The following is a 22,172-nucleotide window of genomic DNA, read 5'->3' on the forward strand; positions in this document are numbered from 1 at the left end:
CAGGACTGGGACCCAGAAATGATGCTGATGTGGCCAGATCTCTCTGACCCAGGTTACTCACCTGCAGAAAATAGAGACGAAACATTACTGTGGTCCCTGGAGCATCCCAAATCCCCCGCCACCTTTCCTGGCTTCAGCCCTCGACTCCTCTCCATCCTTGCCCACCAGCTTCCTACGTTCACATGGGAGGGACAGACGTGGATATTCCCTGGCCTCTCACACGATATTGATGCTCAGCTTCTTTTCTGCTCTTCTGGTCAGAAGCTGAAAAATTGAAGTATGTGGTGGATTCTTCCTGCCTGGAGAGAGAGAGAGCTTGTTGGTGAAAAGGGTGGGACCATCCTCAGTTGCATGCCAGCCTGCTGCTGAGGCCTCTGCTGGGCCCAGCAGATGACCCAGGGGAGCGATGATGGTCCCCCTGTGACTGTGCAGCCTCAGCTTCAGCTCCTCTCCTTCGTGGCCTTTTCCCCCGTCCCCCAGAACTGTTAGCTTGTCCCTTGAGACCCCGGCCCTTTCCTCTCCCCATGACTTTGCTCAAGCTCTTTTTCTTCCTGCTTGGAATGTCCTTACCCACTCCCCTCCTGGAAATTTTCACTTAAAGGCCCAACTTGAACATGACCGCTCGTGATGTCTGAACATTTCCCGTGGGAAAAAGGCGTTCCCATTGCTTTCTCTACTAGGTACACAGTTGGCCTCCCGTAATGCTTGCAGAGGCAGCTGCCAGAGCAAATAAACCTAAGGGGACTTGAGGGAACCAAGGCCTGGAGATGGGGTGCAAGCCCTTCCATGATGGGAATGAAGAAAATAGATCCGGCTCTCCTGGGGCAGTTAAGTAATTGGGAGGAAAGATGGTGTGTGGACACAAGCCCACAGAGTGGACATAAATGTCCCAGGCTGCAGGTGGCTTTCTTTCCATCCATCCATCCATCCGTCCATCCATCCATGGCCTCCTTTAGTCAACATTCATCATCTGCCAGGCTGTGTGCTTGACTCTGGAGATTCAACAGTTAACAAGTCATAATCCCTGTCTTCCCAGGGTTTAACATCTAGGGGCTCAGTGGAATCAGGCAAACAAGCAGAGGGACCTGCGGGTTTCACCAGTAACTAGTGTACAGAAGCCAGGCCAGCCCTACAGAAACTCAATGGGCCCCGCAGTTTTCCCACAGATGTGACTGTTAGCTTGGTGATTAAGCATATAGGCCAGACCACCTCGGTTCACATCTCAGGTCCACCGCTTCCTACCTGAGTAACTCAAGGCAAATTCCTTAACCTCTCTGGGCCCCTGTAGTGTTTTCCTCTTGAAAACGGAGATGCTAACAATAATGCCTGTAACAGACTTGTGATGAGGTTTGTAGCAGTGCCATGAATGTTAAAATCTATTTTTCCACTTAGTATACTAGCCTTCCTCACCACTCCCCATCCTACCCCTTTCTCTCTCTGCTTCAGTTTTCCCACCTTAAAATCTTCCAGTTCTAAACCTCTTTTCAAATTTGAGTAAATCACTCAGCTTCTCCAATCCTTGGAGAGGCATGTAGTATATGGCCATGGGCACAGCTTTGGAGCCAAACCACGTGGGTTTGATTCCTGGTTCTGCCACTTACCAGCTGAATGACAGGGGTAAAAACCTCTGGATTTCCTTGTTGGCAAAAAGATGTATAACAATAACTATATTGGGACCTCCCTGGTGGCGCAGTGGTTAAGAATCCGCCTGCCAGTGCTAGGGGACACGGGTTCGAGCCCTGGTCTGGGAGGATCCCACATGCTGCGGAGCTGTTAAGCCCGTGCACCACAACTACTGAGCCAGCGCTCTAGAGCCTGCGAGCCACAACTACTGAGCCCACGTGCCACAGCTACTGCAGCCCGCGCGCTTGGGGCCTGTGCTCCGCAACATTAGAAGCCACCGCAATGAGAAGCCTGCGCACTGCAACGAAGAGTAGCCCCCGCTCGCCGCAACTAGAGGGAGCCCGTGTGCAGCAAAGAAGACCCAACGCAGCCAAAGATAGATAAATAAATAAATAAATAAATACATTTACAATAGCTATATCACAGAGCTAATAGAGTGGTTAAATAAATGTAAATACATGTAAAGTACTTAAAACAAGGCCTGGCATATCGTAAGTATATATGACTGTAAGCTCTTATTGTAAATTTCAGTGTTTTCCCATGGATAGAAGGGGAAATTCACACATGGAATTTGGAAGGGCAATGACACTGCCTGAACCCCCTCTCTAATTCCCCTAAAAACTGGCACAGCAGCAGCAGCAGCAAACTCTGTCCCCTGGCAATATTATAAGCTTCTGATCAACTCTAAAGCCTCTGGAATTTAGCCAGGTGGGTGGGGCTCCTTGTCCTGCTCTCAGCCTGGCCCCTTCCCCAACCTTTAGAACCCAGAGCAGCAGCCCTACACTTGCCTTTCCTGTGGCCTGCTCAGCCCTGGGCTCTTAAAAAACGTCCCAACAGGGCTTCCCTGGTGGCGCAGTGGTTGAGAGTCCGCCTGCCGATGCAGGGAACACGGGTTCGTGCCCCAGTTCGGGAAGATCCCACATGCCGCGGAGCAGCTGGGCCCGTGAGCCATGGCCGCTGAGCCTGCGCGTCCGGAGCCTGTGCTCCGCAACGGGAGAGGCCACAACAGTGACAGGCCCGCGTACCACAAAAAAAAAACAAAAACACTTTCTCACATCTCTGCTCTCCTCTGAGTTTTGTGAAAACCTGACCTTCTCTTCACTCTGTGTGGTGACAGACCATATCCTGTTGGGCACAAGCTCCCCACTTCAGAGTGCTCAGAAAAGCCTCAGTCTTAATCTAGTAGCTTCAATTCATCGTATTCGTGTTTAGCGCAAAGGCTGCAACTGGCTTCATGTTAAAGGAAGTCTGCATCTTGGAGAGAGAGAAGAGGATACACAGTGGTGGCAAGGTATGTGTGTCGCACCAGCAGGTCAGTTCGTCAGAGAAGAACCAAGAATTGTGGGATATGGTGCTATGGTATAAATATATGGCTGGTCACAAGAATCGCCATGTAGGGAATCAGTGTCTAGCTTAGATACCCATCCTCAAAAGAGCAGGCTGGCCTGCAGGGGGAGGTACTAGGCTTGGAGGAAGGTCCAAGGGGAGGGCCAGGGATTAAGTACCTGCTGATCACTGTGTAGACAGCATATTTCACTGGGAGCTTCAGCTGGAAGGTAGTGTTGTTGGATGTAGGCTTATTATTTTCACTGGAGGGAGAGAGGGGTGACTGGTTGGGAAGGAATCCAGGAGAGGAGTTTCTGGCTGGGGCATGAAAAAGGAGAGCGAGGGACACACCATATGTGGCTGGGGCTCACCTGCTTGCATTGGCCCTCAAAAGCAACTTGTCTCCCAGGGTGGCCTTGTAGGAGACATCAAATGTGACTATGAAGGTGCCCTATGAAGGTTGGGGATAGGGAAGACCATGGTAGAGTGAGGGAAGGAAATGGGCCAGGACGAGGGATAAGAGTGATGAGGATTGGGGGGAAGCTCTGACCTTAGTGCCCTCTTGGAAGATGGGGTGGTTGACACTACAGCTGCTGCTCCTCAGGCCCTCATTCCCAGTGGGCACTGCCTCACATGCCAGGCGCAGGGGACGCTGATGGGGTTGCTTCCAGAGGAGGAGAATGAATTTTTAAAAATTTACCCACATGTATATATGGGCTTGATGTATAACAGTGGTGGCATTGCAGAGCAGTAGGGGAAATGACAAGTTTTCAGTAAATGGTCCTGGAAAAATTGGCCCATACAAAACAAACAAACAAACAAATACTGGATCCCTACCTCACTCCATATATTAGAATAAATCCTGACTGGATTAAAGACTCAAATGTGAAAAGGCAAAATTAGAAATCTTTTAGAAGATAATATAAGGGAATGTCTTTATATATAACCTTGGAGTAGGGATATATTTCTTAAACATGAAACACACATAAAACACTAAATACAAAGGAAAATTTTGATAAAAATCAACCACAACGAAATTAAGACCATCTATTTATTAAAAGATGCTATAAAGAGACTGAACAGACAAGCAGTAGGAATGGAGAAGATATTTGAACACATATAACTGGAAAGGACGAGTAACCAGAACATGCAAAGAGCTCTTACAACTCAATGAGAAAAAGATGGACAGCTCAGTAGAAAAATAAGAAAAAGAGTTGGACAGACACTTCCTAAAAGAAGAAATCCAAACAACCAAGAAGTCCAAATGAAAAGTTGCTCAACCTCATTAGAGAAATACAAATTAAAACTGCAAAGAAATATAGTTACTCACCCACCAGATCAACAAAAATTTAAAAGTCTGACAATGCCAAGTGTCGGGGTAGATTTAAAGCCACAGGAACTCTCATACGTTGCTGATGGAAGTGTAAATAGGTGAAAATGGTTTGGCTTTACTTATTAAAATTGAAAACACGCATAGCCAATGATCCAACAATTCCACATGTGGTATATACTTTCCAAATATTATGTGTAGGGGCACCAGGATACATGTTCAAGAATAGTCATGGCCAAAATCAGAAGCAACTCAAATGACCATCAATCATCGAATGGGTAAATAAATTGTGATTTAGTCATGCAAAGGGATTCTAAATAGCAGTGAAAATATTCCATAGCCACAAGCAACAACATGGATGAATTTCACAAGCATAATATTGAAGAAAAGAAGAAAGACACAAAAGAACATACAATATTGTTATCATTTATATTTGGAATCTAAAAAATGAAACAAACGAGTGAATATAACAAAACAGAAACAGACTCACAGATCTAGGGGATAAACTAGTGGTTACCAGTGGTGAGAGGAAGGGGGCAGGAGCAAGATACAGGTCGTGGTTTAAGAGGTACAAACTACTGTGTATAAAATGAATAAGATACAAGGATATATTATACAGCACAGGGAATATAGCTGATATTTTATAATAATTTTAAATGGAGTATAATCTATAAAATATTGAATCACTATGTCATACACCTGAAACTAATATAAGATTGTAAATCAACTATAATTTAAAACTTGCAGGAAAAAAGGAACATACAACACGTCTCCATTCATATAAAGTTCAAATATTGGCAAAACCCAACAGTATTATCTAGAGATGTATCTATGGGTGGTAAAACTATAAAGAAATACAAGGAATTGATCATCAAAGTCAGAATAGTGATTACCTTTGGGAAGAGTGTGAGGTTAGGATGAGGAAAGGCACATAGTGAAAGGGCTTCTGGAGGTGCTAGCAGTGCTTTATTTCTTGACCCGGATGTTAACTGCATACACTTTTGCTTAATAGTTAGTCATTAAACTATACATATGCCTTATGCACTTGTGTGTGTGTGTTTATATTTCATTATAGAAGAAATTAAGAGGAACCTATTATAAACCAGAGCAGGAGAAAGGTCCCAGCCACTAGAGCCCAAGGGAGCTGTTTACCTGGATTCTTAATACTTGTCGATAGGACAGCCCTGCTGGATAGTAGAAGCTGATCACAGTTCCGTAGGAATCCTCACCCTCATTCCACACGGTCACTGTCACATTGAGCTCCAGGGAGCTCCCCACCACCACGGTCTGCAGGCTGAACAAGGAAGGACAAGACTGGGACAGAGACTCAAGGAAGTAGATTGGAATTGAATCAGGGGCAGGGGCAGGGCTGTGGGAACTCACGAGCTACAGGCTGATAACCTTCCAATCAAAAGCATTTCTTTGTTAGAAGGAGAGCCAAAGGGAAACACAAGGACTTCTCATCCTATGAGGATGGGAGACCCAAAAGCTTGAGTGTCTGGCTATGAAAGGAGATAGAGCTCACTCAGCCTGAGAAGCTGAGGTCCCCTTCACAGAGGTATCTTGCCTACAGTTCTTCTCAAAGGGGAGCTGCAGCAAAACAGTATATTCTCTTCCCATCCATGTCTTAATCCATCTCCAATCCCCTCATTAGGAGCACTCATCGACATTGAGTATTAGCACCCACCCTGCACCCAGCACCGTGCTAAACACTGGCAAGTAGGGCAATGAGGGAGGGGCAGTTAGCATACAAAGGGAAGATAAGACAAGATCCTTGGCTTCAAGGAACAGAAAGCTTAGCTGAGGAGTCAGATCCAACACACACTGGAACAACCATTCAACAAATATTATAGATTGTCAATAATGGGACAGGTTCTGGGTCAGGAAAGGTGGGAACTACAGGTGAATGAGACATGGTTCTTGCACTCAAGGAACCTTCAATACCAAAGGAGCCACAGCAGTAGACACAGATTGCTATGAGTCCAGTCACATGATATTTGGCATGGTATCACCATGACACAACAGGAGGCCAGAGAAGAGGTGACAGACGCTGAGTGTAGTGTTCAAAAGAGAGGGAGATCAGACTGGGGCTTTGGGGACTAGAGGAGATCTTTGAGGTGGAGAGAAGGCGATGTTTTCCAAATAAGAAATATGGCATGCAGGAAGGATGTAAAAATCAACTGCCAAACAATGTCTTAATCTGTTTATTATGTGCCCTTACTAGGAAAACTATGAGCAGTTCTAGGTACCTATGATCACTTGACAGTGCCTCCTCTGAAAGAATAAGGGAATTGTAATGTGAAAATGGAAGGAAAAGGAAGGAGGAAAAGGAGGAAGGAAGAAAGACGACATGGACAAAGGCACAGAGATAGAAATGAGAAAAGCTGGGAAGGGTCTGCAGAATGAGAACCAGAGGGTTTACGTTGGGGTGAGGTGGATAACCAGCTGGGATGTTTGTAGGGATCCAAGCTGGGCAGGGCTGTGGTAACTGGGTGGAAGCATCTTAGGTTTGAAGTGGCTGGTGGGAGCCACTGTAGGCTCTTAAGCACATGGAGACACAGTGAAAGTCAGCACATCCCTGGGACTTCATCGGAAGACTCACAGAAGCAGTGAAGCGGTCCTGTGAGCCCACAGCCAGCACAGGGCGCAGGTTCTGAGATGAACCTGGGAGAAGTTGAGTCGCAGGATGACGGGGTTCCCCACGCCCTCTGCACAGTCCTGAGGGGGAAGGGGGCATTCAGGAAGCCGCCCTCCTCCTCCTTACTTGCTACTACTCGGGCTTCTCCACTGCATCCATGCCCCGCTGTCCAGACAGCACCCCATCCACGCTGTGGAGCCAGGTTCCTCGGGCCCGACTTTCCCCTCTCCAGCTGCAGGCTCCCACCCTTCCCACCTCACTCAGCAAGGAGTGGAGATGCCAGAGACTAGCCTTGGGCTCCTTCCTCCCTCTCCCTTTCCCAGAACCCAAAGTCCTCACTGGTACAGGCAGCTTCATGGTGTCACAGTGCTCTCCCAGCCCTAGGGTTTTTCTTCGAGTCAAAGTCCAGTTCTTGGTCTCATCAAAAATGGCACGAGAAATCAGACGACCTGGGTCCAATGCCAGATCGTACATGGCAGAGCTTCGGACGTCACCTGAAGCAGAAGGGGGAATGGAAGACGGAAAGTGAGAGAAGCGCAAATGTACTGTTTTCATTGTTTCATGCAATAAAGACTTGCTGAGCGCTTTCTGTGGGCCATGAACTGTACCAGGTGCTGGGGATACATGTGGGGAAGGTGGAGAATTATGGTCCCTGCCCTCATAAGCTCACAGCCTAGAAACAGAGACCAGCACGTAGGACATAACGTCACAGCGAGATCCATGCAAGGGTGGGATCCTCAGTGGTACCCAGGAGGGCTTGTTAACTCAGACTGGGGGTCAGAGATGCTTTCCTGGATGGGCCTTGTCTGAGCTCCAACCTGGAGGATGAACAGGAGTCAGATGAAAAGCGGGGAAGGGAAAGTCCCAGACTCTGGGAATAGTGGCTAAGACCAGAAGGGAGAGGGAGGTTGGCACATTAATTAAAAAGGAGTTCCCTGGGGCTTCCCTGGTGGCGCAGTGGTTGAGAGTCTGCCTGCCGATGCAGGGGACACGGGTTCATGCCCTGGTCTGGGAGGATCCCACATGCCGCGGAGCGGCTGGGCCCGTGAGCCATGGCCGCTGAGCCTGCGCGTCCGGAGCCTGTGCTCCGCAACGGGAGAGGCCACAACAGTGAGAGGTCCACGTACCGCAAAAAAAAAAAAAAAAAAAAAAGGAGTTCACTGGAGGTTCAGTGGTTAGGACTCTGCACTTTCTCTGCCGAGGGCCGGGGTTCAATCCCTGATGGGGGAAGTGAGATCCCGCAAGCCACGTGGCCAGGCCAAAAAAGAAAAAATGTGTATGGCGTAGGGGGGAAGGGGGCAAGGTGAGGCTGGAAAGGCAGAGAGGGACCAAATCATGGGGTCACTGTGAGCAAAACTTCTGGTCTTTATAAATGCAAGAAAGGGGCGGTTGAGGGGTGTTAAGCAGTGTTTAGGACCAATCTCTGTAGTTCCCTGTGGAGAGTGGAGGGGGCGTGCAGGAATGACCGTGGGCACAGCTCAGGGTGGGTGGGAAGGAGAAGCCGTGTCCTTGAGGAAGGCGGTGGAGAGGGCAGACCTCAGATGTGTCCTGGAGACAGAACCTAGAGACCCGGGTGTGGGAAGAGGGAGGGAGGAGGACAGCTGGGTGGACATGGAGGTGAGATTTGGGTTCCTGGGCTCATTCTGTCCTGAGGATATAGGGCTGGGGGCCTCTCGGGGGCAGTGAGGGTCTGGGTCTACCAGGAGGAAACTCACCTAGCTGGTCCTGGATAGTGTGCTTTTGTGGATAGTGAGACAGACTGTGGCGTCCCCAGCTTCCAGGACGGTGGGCAGCTCTTCCCAACACTGGTACACAGACTTTGTCACCTCCGGGGGCGTGAATCTCATAGCCACCTCCACATTCAGCACCGGCAGACTCCTGAGGGTGCATGAGGGGCTGAGGACGGGCCTCTGGCCCCCAGAAGGAGAACAAGGGAGGGGGCAGCTTAGTGAATCAGACACAAGGGGCAGGCAAGGGGGGAGTAGGGGAGTTGTCATCTGAGCAGCAGCGCGTGCCCCTGGGCCCCGACGGCCAGGTCCATCAGTCCATCCTGGGTGAGGTCCTGACCCCCGCTCAGTGAATGCCTGAAATACTGGAGCCTGGGGGAGAGCTGGGAAGCCTGCGATCCGCTGGCCAGGGAAGGATAAAAGGAGTGCAAGTCAAGGAAAGGGGATTGGAAAGGTTGGAGAAGAAAGATTTGGAACAAGGACACTGAGTAGAGACGCTGAAGAGCAGAGAGGAGTGGAGAGCAAGCAAAGCGAGGACCCCACAGTCCACAGGCAGAGAGGAGAGCACTCTGGGTCCAATGAGGGCCACGAAGGTGCAGGTTAATGACAAAATCAAAGCGTGATGATGGGAGCATAATAGGTTCATTTATTCATCGTTTACACATTGATTCATAAATTACGTATGTGCATTCATAAATACTTGAGGAATGGAGTGCTTAGTGCTCTCACTGAGTTATCTTTACAGGAAGCCAAGAGAATTTGCTCATCCTTTCATAGAAGGAAACCAGGGCTCACAGAGGCTAAATCGGTCACTTGCCTGAGGCCACGCAGCTCACAGGGCTGGTCAGGCATTTGACCTGGGGCCTGTGATCTCTTTACTAAGCTGCCCACACACTCTGAAGTCTGGAGTCAAAGGAGAGAAAAGAGAATCTGTGCTTGTCTGGGCCTGGGGAAATTCAGGAAAGTAAACCACTAAAAGGAGGAAGGGAATGGTCACTGCCGAGGCCGGTGACAGGAGGCGGCATCAGGTGAATCTACGACAGCGGGGAGGAGGCGAACAGAAGAGGCTGAAGCAGAGGGGCCTCACCTGGCTGTGGGCGGGGCTGATGCCCAGTCCCGAGGTTCCGTGAAACAGACAGCACCCCGGTTCTCCTGCTCTCCCGGGGCCCCGACGGCCACGTCCGTCAGCCAGTCCCCGTTCACATCCCCCAGCACCGTCAGAGCTGCCCCAAAGCGGGCCCAGGGATGGCCTTGCTCCCCTCGCAGGACAGCACCACACTGCCACTTAGCCCTCTGCAGAACGAAAACAGTGCCAGGTCCCACCCCAGGCGACCCCTCCACACCCAGACCCCACCCAGCCCGGGTCTCATCAGCCACTCACCCCCCGGGGGAAAGGGGCACACGGACACCAGGCCCCCCCGGCGCTCATAGTAATGGGGGGCCCCGATGAGAACCAGGTCGGAGCTGCCATCTCTGTCCACGTCCACGGAGCTGAGGGAGGCCCCGAAGTAGGAGCCGATCTGGAGGGCAGAGCGTGGAGTCATCCTGCCTACCCCTGCACCCGCGCTGGGCCAGGTCCCGCCTCTCCCCAGATACCGGCGCCGCCCTGCTGGGCCCCGCACCCCCTTCATCTCCCTCTCTGCCCCTGGAGACCCTCCTCCACACCCAACCTGGGTCCCTGTAACTTCAGCCTTCGGCCTCCATTGCCCGGACACCTGCGTGAAGATGACAACCTTCCCGGTGTGCTGATGGCGGGGGGCCCCCAGGACCAGGCTGTGTAGCCCCTTCCAAACGGCCAGCTCTGTGGAGTAACCTGAGGGGACCAGGCCTCAGCACAGAGGCTTCCACTCCCCACCCCCGGGCCCCTGCCCTTCCCAGGCAGCCCGTCTCCCGCCCGGCCCTCCGACCACAGCCTTGCCTCACCCAGGTAAGAGTCGCTCATGTCTGTGTGCTCCTGAGACATGTTGATGAAGGTGGGGCTCCTATATGGGGGGTACAGGAAGGCACCTCCAGACCAGCTGAAGCTCCCCACAGCCCCCAGAACTGGTCCATCCTGGGAGGAAAGGATTCCAGAGCAGGTGGGAAGAAGACAGCCTATTCCGAAGCAATGGCTGCCACTGACTCTGCCCATCATGTGGAATTCTCTTTGCTCTTCCCTAGCTCTCACCAGCAGCCTCCGTGTCACTGATTCCTACATCTCTCAGTCCGTCCCCACTGCCGCCATCACGGTCACCCCAGCGCCTCTCACCCACTGCCCTTCCTGCCTCCTAGCTTGCTTTCCTCTGTTTCAACTACTGCCCCAGACTTGGGTTTCTTCCAACCCAAACGTGCAGCCACCATCCTGCTGGCAAACCAAGGTGGCTCACTGTCCCCAAGCTCCTGAGGGTGGCATTTAGGATCCTTCCCAATCGAGTCTGTGGACTGACACTCTGTTCCAAAATACACCAAGCCTCTGGCCTGGACGCTCCTCTCTCCTCTTTCTGGGATGCAGCTCCTCTCTCTGGAAGAGTCAACCTCTAAGTCACCTCTGCGAGGTCTTCCTTGGCTCCCTCAGGAAGTGATTGGCATTTCCTCCTCTGAATGTTTATTGCCTTTTCAAACTTTTGATTATGGCTAATTTAGGACATATACAAAAGTCGAAAGAAATGTGTAATGAATCCATAAGAACCCATGACCCAGTGTCAGTGACAAACCTTGTTCCACGTCTACATCCCCCTCAATTGCCCTCAAAATTATTCTGAAGCAAATCCCTCTGGATATTTTGAACACACATCTACTTTCAGACAATTGTCTGTCTATATTGTCACTTCTTTGGTCCGCATGGGCTGGTCTTTCCCATCTCTCCCACCCTCTCTCCATGCTGCCCCTAGCTCACTCTGCTCCAGCTGTGCTGGCCCTTCTATCTCTCTAGTACAGTAACCTTGTTCCTGACTCAGGACTTTTGCACTTGCTTTTTCCTCTACCTGGAGCAATCTCTCACCATATTTTTCCAGGCCTCGTCCTTTCTCATCATTCAGCCTCAGCTGTTACTCCTTAGGCCTCCTCTGACACCTCTCTTTCTCTATCCCAATGCTTAGCACAATCTGAAAGTCTTTCGTTTGTTTGTTGTTTGTCACCTCCTCCTACTAGTTATGCGATCCAGGAGAGCAGGAACCTCCGCTATCCTGTTCTCTGTACCTACATACACTGCCTGTGTGTCTCTCCTGGACTAGATGGTGAGCTTGAGGACAGGGTCTGCGTTCTTGTTTATTCTGGTTTCCAGCTCCCAACACAGGGCTGGTGCCTGATACTCGTTAATCAAGCACACACTCCACTCACCGTTGTGAGGACGGAACTGAAGTCTTCCTGAGACATCTCATGCTGGAAGGAGCTACTTGTCTTTGACTGCATTCCTGTGGGGAAACAGGTCAATCAGGCTCCCGGAGACCTTGAGACCATGAAGATTCAGAGCAGAAAGAGGAGAATGTGGTCTGGAGCTTGGGTTCTGGGGAACAATTTGGGGTGAGCTATGAGCAAGGATGAACCTTCAGGACTGAGGGGCACAACTGGGTCGCGACTCTTTCAATTCCGAGACCCAATGTCACTCCCCATTTACCCTCGACCTCAAAGATCTGCTCCTGCAGCTGCTTCTGGTTGTTGCTGAGTGCCGCAAAGTTGTCCACCTGTAACACGTGGTCCTCCGAAGGCACTGAGCCAATGATGTTCAGCTCCGGCCTGGCAGTGGGATCCTGGAAAGCATCTCCCACCTGTGGCAGAGAGGCAGCCGAGGAGGAGGAGCCCGCCAGCCCTTCTGCCTGGGGGAGGTGCAGGCTGAGTCTGGGGGAGCCATGAGGAAGGGGACGCACCCCAACGGCATAGCGGACGATGCGGGCTCTGTCTGCCTGGGGGATGACGTCGCTGTATTTCAGGGGGTCTTGGCAGTTTTACGGGCCCCATTCTTACTGTGAAATAGTTCTTTCCTATCGAGGAAGAAAAGGGGGGTGACTCTACTGAGATTCTGGGAAGAAATCATTTGCAGCACTAGAAGCTCCTCTGGAAAGACTGGGGAGTCCTGGCACCCTGAGACTCAGGTATGTTAAGACATGGACACATACTGACAATAATTAGTGAGACTGAGAACAAAGGTACTCATATTCCTTGTTCCTAAAGTTCCATCCACTACAGAACCTCATTCCCAGGAGGAAACAAGGCAAGTTACTTCATCTCTCTGTGCCTTTGCTTCTCTCCATGCAAGATGAGAGCAATAATTGTGCCATAGCTGGTCTCCAAAGATGGTCCCCAGTGAGCCACACCTGGTTCCTTTCCCATATTGAGCCTGGCCTGTGACTCCCTTTAATCAGCAGCATGCAACAGAAGTGACCCTGTGCCAGTTATGGGCCTAAGAAACCTTGGTAGCTTTTGCACTTTGTGGAGCCCTGAGCCGCCATGAGAGAAGTCTAGCCAACCTGTTAGAGGCACCCCGTGGAGCGGCCACATGAAGAGAGGGGCCCAGCCCCCCCAGCTGAGCCCAGCCTTCCAGCCAATCCTGCCAAGGCAGCAACCACGTGAATGAAGCTCTCATAGTCCAGCCTCAGATGCCACATGGCCACAGCCACGTGAGAGACCCCACCTGACAAGAGCTGAGCCCCAGGATCATGAAAAGTAGTAACAAAAGGGGTGTTGTTTAAGCCACTAAATTTGGGAGTGGCTTGTCAGGCAGCAATAAATAACTGAGACAAATAGTATCAGGTTATTCTGAGGGTCAAATGAGGTGAAGCTTTTCCAACAGTGACTGGCCTACAGGTAAGCATTAATTCTATGGTAGCTATTACAAATGATTAAAAATGTAACATATATGTTCATGCAGTTCTACAAACTCAGAATAAACACACACACACACACACACACACACATATGCACCAAATAACATACACATGCCATATATAATACTGAAGTAACCTGAATGTCCCGTGTTAGGGAAGGGGTTTAGCAAATCATGACCCAGCCCCTTGGTGGAAAAGTACACAGCCATTTCAAAGGAAAACAATAAAAGCTGTAGAGAAGCATGGAACAGGTTTATGGAACAGATGGAAAAAAATGGCAGGATGAAAATAGTTTCTGCCCTGATTGTGACTATATAAATTATGTCTAAATAAAGACAAGGATGGAAATGACACTGTGCTTTTTGAGAGTAGGATTTATTGATTCATCTGTACTTAATTCGTTCTTGTTGCCAAAATACTGCGAGATGGTTGGCTAGAGGAACTGCAGGTGATATTTCTTTTTTTGTTCAAAACTTTCCTTAATGTTGTTGCCTTTTTGTCTTTTTTGTAATGAAACTTCTAAAAGAAAAAGAAAAACCAAAACAGAGCAACAACCCAGTCAGTGGCAGAGCTGGCCTTGGCTCTAGGGAGCAGGGAGGTGATGGGAGAGGACGGATGTTGATGAGAACCACACCATCGCCCACTGCTGGGAGGAGCTTTAGGGACTGGGAAAGATGCCCCACCCGTGTGACTTTCAACTCAAGGGACAGAGGCTTTCTTCCTCGTTGTCCAGTCCCAACAGGTCAGTGTTCAAGGCAGAAAAGCCACCCAAAAGTAAAGAGAGTGCCTTTGGAGAGATCATCCCTTTTTCAATATTTCTCCAGCACCATCCCCAGGGCAGTGTCCAAGGGTGTGCAGGAAGTCAAGGATCCCAGACATTCTACCCAGTTTTTTCCCATGGGAACCACACATGCCACTGTGGTCCCACCACCTAAGCCATTTTCTTCCTGGACCACCTAGCCCCCAGTGCTGGGCAGGCACATGGTACATAGAGACTTGAATGGATGAGGGATGAGAGGATGAAGGGATGAAGGGAGCTGAGTGGGGAGAAAGGCACAAAGAAGACACTTGGCAATAATTCCTGAGTCCCTTCCAGGGAGGTAAAGAGGAGCTGCACCATTTTTTGGATAAAATCCCCACCCATTTATCTCGCACTTCTTGTGGGGAAACACCTCACTCATGTTATCTCGCTTAATCCTTCTAACCAAGTTGTGAGTTTTTCCTCATTGGACAGTTTCCTGAGACTTAGAAAGAGTCACTAACTCCAAGGGTGGCCCAGGTAGCTAGCGGAGAGCCAGGATGGGAACCGAGAAGCAAAGCCCAGGTGGGCTCAGGGTCCAGCCAAGCCAAAGCCAGGCAAAGGGGAAACACGCTGCAGAGGAGTCCCGCCCTAGATCAGGGGATGGCAATGAGCGATGGGACCAGAAACACTCCAGGGAGGACTCTGCCTGCAGCCCCCTTGCTCCCCTGTGAGCCCCTTTCCCCAGAGCCTCCCTCAGCCTCTAAGAAGGGCTGTGCAGACCCAGCAGTAGGTAGCAGCTCATTCACAGGCAGCATGGGGCGGAGCTTACACCACTGTCTGGATGCCTGTGGCTGTGAACGTCAGGCCACTCAGTTGGACGATGGGATCCACCAGGCTCTGAGGGCTCCGGCTGGTCTGAAATTGGCTGAAGGTGAAGTGGGTCTTCAGAAGGTTTGAGTATTGCATCAGCAAGAACTGTGAAGGCCAAGAAGAGGGCCCTGGGGCTCAGGAGTTGTTTTTTAGGAAGTTTTTTATTTTGGAATAATTTTGTATTTACAAACCATGTTCCATGTGGTTTTGAGGCCCAACAAATATATACTGAGACCCAGAAAAAAATAAATGGCCCCAAAAGAAAACTGGAAAATCAAAACCAAATAATGTTTCTTTCATAGTTTACAAAGAATAGCCTTGCCAACCACAATATTTGCTAAACTTAGATTTTTTTAAAAACTTTATAATACATGAAATCAATCTGTAGATTATATTTCCTTGCTTCTCAAGAATTGGTATATATATATATATATATATATATATATATATATATATATACACATACACACACACACACATTCTTTCATATTTTTTTCCATTGTGGTTTATCACAGGATATTGAATATAGCTCCCTGTGCTCTACTGTAGAACCTTGTTGTTTATCTGTTCTCTGTATAATAGTAGTTTGAATTGTTATATATATATATATATATATATATATATATATATATATATACACACACATACACACACACACTGATTACTGGGAAATAAAATAATAAGATAAAGAAATTGTGAGTTACATGGAAAACATAATAAAGAAATCATCATTTGGCCAAGTTACCTTCAGTCAAATTTCACAGTGAGTTGTTTCAATGTATTTAAACAGCAAAAACATTGTATTCCCTGTGGCATGTCAGGACATAGTACATGTGATGGGGGTACCTCCTCAAATCGGCCCTGCACTGGGACCATACCTTGACCTTGGACCCTGGCCTCCTCATGGCACAAGTCCACCGAGCCAGCCCCCAGCGATGCCAGGCCCCCTCCCAGGTTGGCCTTCCCAGAGGTAGACCCTCCCTGATCCCAATCCCCAGGCCTCGGGGGCCCAGCCTTCACCAGTGTGTGGGTGCCCTTGAACTGGTCCATCACAGCTCTGACAAAGTTCTTCATCCGTTTAAAGTCATTTCGGTCAATGCTGCCAGAGCCATCAGTCAGGAAGACAATGTCTATCTCTTGATTTGGACACTCTGCAGAGAGAGAGGGAGGAATCAGAAATGCATGGGCAGGTCCCAGCCACTTCCTGGGACCCAGAAACCCTTCCTGCTCCACAGAGCCAGGGGGCCATCCTTGGCGTAGGGATGCCAAGGCCCCCTGGCCCACCCAGTTTCTGACACCCTCCACTGAGATGGTCCAAATCTGTTGCCCAAGCCCCTTCTCCCGTCAGCAGAATCCCTGTTGCTCCCCTCCTTCCACAAGGCCTACAAAAGGGGAGGAAGAAGTAGAGGGTGGGGCCCGGGTGGGTTCCTAACTCATTTAGTCAACAAATATTTGTTGAATACCCCACCAGGGGTACTGTGGGGCTCAGGGGAAGGCACTTTAGTGAGGTGGTTCAGAATGTGCATCCTGGAACCAGCATGCCTGGGCTCGAATCCCACCTCTTCCCACCTCTTAGTGGTGAATGCAGGCAAGTTACATAACTTCACTGGGCTTCAGTTTTCCCCATCTGTAAAATGGGTAATAGTAGTGCCTACCACGTGGATTATTGCAAAGATAAAAAGAATGAATATGTACATAAAGTACTTAAGACAGGGCCTGGCACCCCATAAGGGGTAGCTGTTATCACCATCATCACCACATGCCAGGCATTGTTCTAGGCCCAAGGACACACCTGCAGCGGATGCTAAGGTGTGCCACCAAGACCTGCCCCCCATCAGGATGGAGGTGCTCATTCCCAGCTGCAGGAAGTTGGCTGTTGATGGCTTCCAGCAGAGTTCTTCCCTAAGTGTCACCCCACTCAAAAGGGAGGTGCCTTGCCCAAGGTCACCTCCTGCTCCTGCAGGCAACCCATATCCGGCCATGCTCTGAGCTCTCCGTGGGGCAGCTGAGGCCTCTCACAGTGCACCCTCTCCATCTGCCAAGTCCTGCTTCCCTCACACTCTCATAAGGGTTGCTCCCAAGAACATTCCCAGGTGAGCCTCAAAGTCTATCTCTGGGGAAATCTGATTGAAGACCATAGCTTTGAAAAAGATCTCGTCCCTGCCCTTGTGGAGTCCACACCGTAATGGAAAGACACATCATACGTAAATGAACAAATAAAACATTTCAGGTTGTCCCCAGACTTACGTAGGGGCTTGTGGCCTGCGTGCAAAACCCAGTTGATGCCTCCAACACATCCTGTGTTGGTCCCAGGGTGCTGGGAGATCAGACCACCACAGCTATGAGGTGTGATGCTGAGCTGTGGTACCCTGCCTCAGGGCACTGAAGCAGAATGCCTTCTCCCAGCATCAACCGACATCACCAGTGCCCAGAAGAAATGGAAGATCACTTCCCTCCCTGCTTCCTTGAAGACCAGGAAATCCAGCCACTGACACAGCAGGCCGAGAAGCCCTCAGGTGCTCCCCTTCTCACCCTTCATCTGTCCCCGACAGCTGGGTAGCTGGCGTTTCCTGCCACCACGTCTTGTACTTGGGCCCACATTTTTAGCTGCATCACAAAACCACCCCCACATGCTCTCTCAGACTAGGCCTGGGGCCAGCGTCCTTGCAATGTTACTTCTGTTTCTTGCTTCTTTTATTGCATCCACTAGGCTTCCCATACCAGGCAGCTGGCTGTAGCTGAATGGCCTTCTGAAAAAGAACTGAGCCAATCAGGCAAGGTTGGCTCAAGCTCTGGGCTCTGCCACTTCCTAAAGTGGAAACTCACCTCTCTGAGCCTCAGTTTTCTCTATAAAATGGGGATCATCCTAGCCTCCACAAGGATCTTGAGAGGATGCTATAAGGTGATGCACACCCAGAACCCAGTACCCAGTACTGCCTGGCACACAGTCTTGCCAAATCTATTCAAACCTGCCTCGTCTGGAACAGTTTTACACATCTGTGTCCCATTTTCATCAGGCATCCCACCTCATGAGCCCCAGAAACATCTAGGAAAAGACATTTACCATCTAGTAAATGTCTGGCTGCACAGACATCCCAGGTGGGGCGTGGTACCCACAACAGTCTTTTCCACTCTCTCTGTCTCCTCTATAGACTCTGCTCTCACAATTTGGTCTGGGGGCTCTTTCTGCTGCTGTTTCACTTCCTGCTAAAAGCCCACCAAGGCTGGCATCATGGTTTCTCTGGTTCAGATCTGGTTCAGGGACCTTGAGTGGTCCCTGGATCTCATTTGGGGCCCACTATTCCCTCTGATGCCACAGATGGGGCAGTTTATCTGTATCTTCCTCCTAGACGGAACACATGGTCTTCAGCTAGAAAATCAGTCATAATGGCGATCACATACTTGTACCAGAAAGGAGTCTAAGCACTTCATATGTATTAAATTTTTTGATCCTAATAGCCACTTCGATTATTAAGCTCCATTTTACCAATGAGGAAACTAAGGCCCAGGGATAGAAGCCACTTGCCCAAGGACTCAGAAGATGAACTTGTAAAGACAGACTCTCAGACAGAAGCCACGGCAGAGCCCCCAGTCACCATTCTCTGTGGATGACATCAGTGCTGCAAAACTGTGCCTCACACTCCCCATGGCCGGGTCATTTGCTCCCCTTGGAAGGGGAAGAGTGAGTCGGGGGGGGGTTCCTGGCAGTTCAGCAGTGAATGACCCAGGACTGCTTCCCTCTTGGATTCTTGGATCTATCGTCCTCACCACACATTTTCACCCTCCCAAGGCCCTTCCTCTGGAAACCAGGAGGCATCCCTGCACCTGTTGGCAAATATAGGGCCCTCATGCCTCCTGCAAGAGCCGGACTCCCTCCTGCCCCATCAGAGCCATTACCGCTTGGCTGGCTTAGGGCTCCTGCCATGAGCTACCCCTCCTGCCAGGCCAGACCATGCTCCCAGCCCCTCCTGTGCTTCCTGAGGCCTCTGGGAAGGGACCTGCACACACGAGGCCCAAGAGGCCGAGACCCAGGCTTCATGCTCTGCACGCATGAACAGTGCCAGCACGTGCTCCACATGGAACTGCTGTCTCTAGGGGACCTTAGGGTGGCGGGGACTGTCCGGATGATCTGCAGGTGGGAGCCCAGCAGGAGGCAAGCGCCTTTTGCATACATGTTCTCCCCACAGGCTCTGTGCATGGTCGGGCCGCAGGCCTGGGGACAGAGGCCTGTGTGGACGAGGGGGCCCCCAGAACGCTTCCCCTCCTTCTCGCCCAGCCCCAGCCTCCTCTGGCCCCTGTTCCTCCCTTGAGACCCTCCTGGGACCCAGAAACACTCACCAGCAGCCAGGAGAGATCGGTGGAGGCCACCAGGGACAGGCCCAGGACGTGTTCACCGCCTCTGGGGGGTGCTGAGAGGGCAGACACACAGGGTCACACTCCAGGGCACACCCTCGTTTCGGGGGACAGTCCGAGCTGGAGGCTGAGGAGGGGGCGATCTGGTGTAGGAGGGTTGAAAGCCCTGATTCCTGGGGCGAGTCACTCACTATTCAGCAAGATGGGCCGACACAAGCCAATGGCAGCCAGGCAGTCGTACAAACGTCCTGTTTTGTTGACTGCGACCACCTCCAAGGGGGCTCCTGCCACAAGTCTGGAGGCACAGCCAGGACAGACAGTCACAGGGGGCGCTAGGGCACAAGGTGCTTCGGGTGAAGAGGTGTCACAGGGAAGTGAGACTTCACGAAGGGAGCTCCTGGCTTCGGCCATGTGTGCGGCTATTAAAAGTCAGGGCCCGAGTCTAGCCCACGTGTGCTGAAAGGCCGTGCTGGGCTTTTTGTTTATTTGTTTGTGTATGTGTGTGTGTATACATAAATATATGTGTGTCTGTGTATGCAAATGGTTTGTGTGTGTGTGTGTGTGTGTGTGTGTTTTAATATTCACCCAAAATAATACTATTCAGAACAAAAACAGCATTTCCCAACCACAGGTCAGTGCAATTTGTTTCCTAGGAGCCATCATTCTGAGCCACCCAAGAAATAGGTCGCCTCAAATAGAAAAAATGGAAAAATGTCCCAAAGCCATAAGCTTTTGAAACCAAATAGATAATTCTGTAATTAATTGGACAATTTAAATATAAGATAAACAATTTAAATTGGACCATTTTAAGCAGCTGTATCAGAAGCCACATCTATATCTGCAGTCACATAAATGCAACCATTTATTTGCAAAATTCCTTGAGAGAAGAGAATTTTTAATTTGGAAAAATGTTCTCACTACCAACAACCTCGCTACTCAGATGAGGAAACTAGACAAATACTAGTGTACTTTAACTAATTAGCCAAGCAAGTTTTGTTAAATTGTCATTTAAAGATTCTTTCTAGAGAGCCATTTCTTTATGGAAACCTGAAATCCCTGTTTGTCTAAGGCTTGAGGATGAAACTGAATCAGATGGCTGGAGATGTCGCCGTTTGGGACCTGCTGGCACAAATGTGTGAATAAACTTTTAGTCTTAGACTATTGATCTGCATGTTTTTCTTTACCCCAACCCATCCCTTAGACGTGGGCTCAGTCTTCTCGTATTTGGATAACAACTCAGCAGAAACGAGGAAAAACAGTAACTTTGTAGCAATCAGAATAACATCCAATATATATTATTTACTTTACTGTAAATACTGGTGAACAGCAGTCAATCAAGAGTTTTATATTCATTTTTTTAAAAAATAGGGCCCCAACACAAATTGGTGGTGATGGTAAGTGGGACAGAGGGTGTCTTTGGATTTGTTCGGTGTTGTGTGATCAGGAGAGTCCCAAGGGAACCCAGGTGAGAGGGCGCTGGAGAGGTTCTACATCTTGATCTAGGTGGTGTTTACCTGGGTACACACATAAGAAAAATTCATTGAGTTGGATTTGGGATTTGTGCATTTCAGTCTCTGTGTTATATTTCAACACAAACAAACAAAGAAAAAAAAAAACTCTGGCTCCTGGCACTTGTTTCCACACTCCCAGCCTGCCAGCAGGGTGAGGATGGAAGAGGGATGTACATTTAGAACTCAGTGACCTCTGTGTGCTCCCTCTTGGCCAAGTGAACTGTCCTGTGCTCTCAGGCTCATTGCCAATGCCACCTCCTCTGTGAAGTCTTCCTGGAATTCCCCCCTGGGTTTGAGGTCTCCCTTCTTCTGCCTCCCAGACTTTGGTTATGCTTGCATCACACTGTGACTTCAACTCCTTGGGTCCCTGTCTCTGGGACCCAAGTATGTGCACTTCTGGAGTCAGGGCAGGTACATAATTTGCTGGTCCCAGTGCAAAATAAAAATGCGGGGTCTCTTGTTCTTGGAAAAAAGCTTTTCCCCCTTTCTTCTGCAGTGCCTCCCTCTCTGCCTGTCCTGGTGTTTCCTATTTGCTATTTGGTGTCACACTCCTTCATGCACGGGGATCCTCACAGGGCCAGCACAGACCCTTAAGGACTGGGCAGGATGGGCACGGCTGACCCTGTCCTTGCCCAACTCATGCCAGGGGTCAGTAGTCAGTGGTGTCATGTACAAGCTTCTCACCCATGCTGCCCTTCCTCCAGGGAAACTCCTGGGCTGCCACATGCAGCCACCTGCCTGCAGGCCAAGGGGGTGGAGCTGGGGAAGTGGGCGGAGCCTACCTAGATCTGCCAAACTGGACCACGCTCTGCCCAAAGCCGGCTCCATCCTCTTGGAAGACCATGGGCTCCTCCACATCCAAGTTGAATCCATGATAAGAAGCCAGGACTGAGGAATTTGGGAAGGGGAGGTGAAAGGGACAATCAGAGAAGCCCCTTCTCCTCTGGACCCCTGACTTCTTGGGGTCTTGATACCTACCCCGCATAGCCTTTGTTCCCCATCTGCCCGGGATAAGGGCATATTCTTTCCTTCTTTGTTTCCTGGTTGCCTTCTGTGTGGTTCCTATCTCTCACCCTCCGTCAAAAATAGTCAAATCGGGCTTCCCTGGTGGCGCAGTGGTTGAGGGTCCACCTGCCAATGCAGGGGACATGGGTTCATGCCCCGGTCCGGGAAGATCCCACATGCCGCGGAGCGGCTGGGCCCGTGAACCATGGCCGCTGAGCCTGCGCGTCCGGAGCCTGTGCTCCACA

General features: G+C 50.1%; 1 protein-coding gene across 1 annotated transcript in view; it reads right to left on the bottom strand.

Annotated features, from left to right (window-relative positions):
• Nucleotides 1-21,907, bottom strand: part of ITGAD (integrin subunit alpha D) — a 23,640-nt gene extending 1,733 nt beyond the window's left edge. The window contains 31 exon segments of the mRNA XM_007452829.1: nt 1-61; nt 221-299; nt 3,129-3,212; nt 3,321-3,400; nt 3,500-3,613; nt 5,432-5,593; nt 5,805-5,839; nt 5,842-5,869; nt 6,882-6,946; nt 6,949-6,997; nt 7,257-7,411; nt 8,638-8,813; nt 8,921-9,033; nt 9,035-9,046; nt 9,732-9,781; nt 9,784-9,935; nt 10,022-10,164; nt 10,315-10,457; nt 10,568-10,697; nt 11,963-12,036; nt 12,240-12,390; nt 12,490-12,560; nt 12,563-12,603; nt 15,018-15,163; nt 16,079-16,209; nt 17,780-17,808; nt 19,159-19,271; nt 19,397-19,467; nt 19,603-19,706; nt 21,705-21,810; nt 21,901-21,907. The exon segment at nt 1-61 is cut by the window's left edge and continues 77 nt beyond it. Of these exon segments, the coding sequence (XP_007452891.1) occupies nt 1-61; nt 221-299; nt 3,129-3,212; nt 3,321-3,400; nt 3,500-3,613; nt 5,432-5,593; nt 5,805-5,839; nt 5,842-5,869; nt 6,882-6,946; nt 6,949-6,997; nt 7,257-7,411; nt 8,638-8,813; nt 8,921-9,033; nt 9,035-9,046; nt 9,732-9,781; nt 9,784-9,935; nt 10,022-10,164; nt 10,315-10,457; nt 10,568-10,697; nt 11,963-12,036; nt 12,240-12,390; nt 12,490-12,560; nt 12,563-12,603; nt 15,018-15,163; nt 16,079-16,209; nt 17,780-17,808; nt 19,159-19,271; nt 19,397-19,467; nt 19,603-19,706; nt 21,705-21,810; nt 21,901-21,907 (2,875 nt within the window).
• Between the last annotated feature and the right edge of the window lie 265 nt (nt 21,908-22,172).

Source organism: Lipotes vexillifer, unplaced genomic scaffold (genome assembly GCF_000442215.2).
Source record: "Lipotes vexillifer unplaced genomic scaffold, Lipotes_vexillifer_v1.1 scaffold426, whole genome shotgun sequence".
Classification (NCBI taxonomy): domain Eukaryota; kingdom Metazoa; phylum Chordata; class Mammalia; order Artiodactyla; family Lipotidae; genus Lipotes; species Lipotes vexillifer.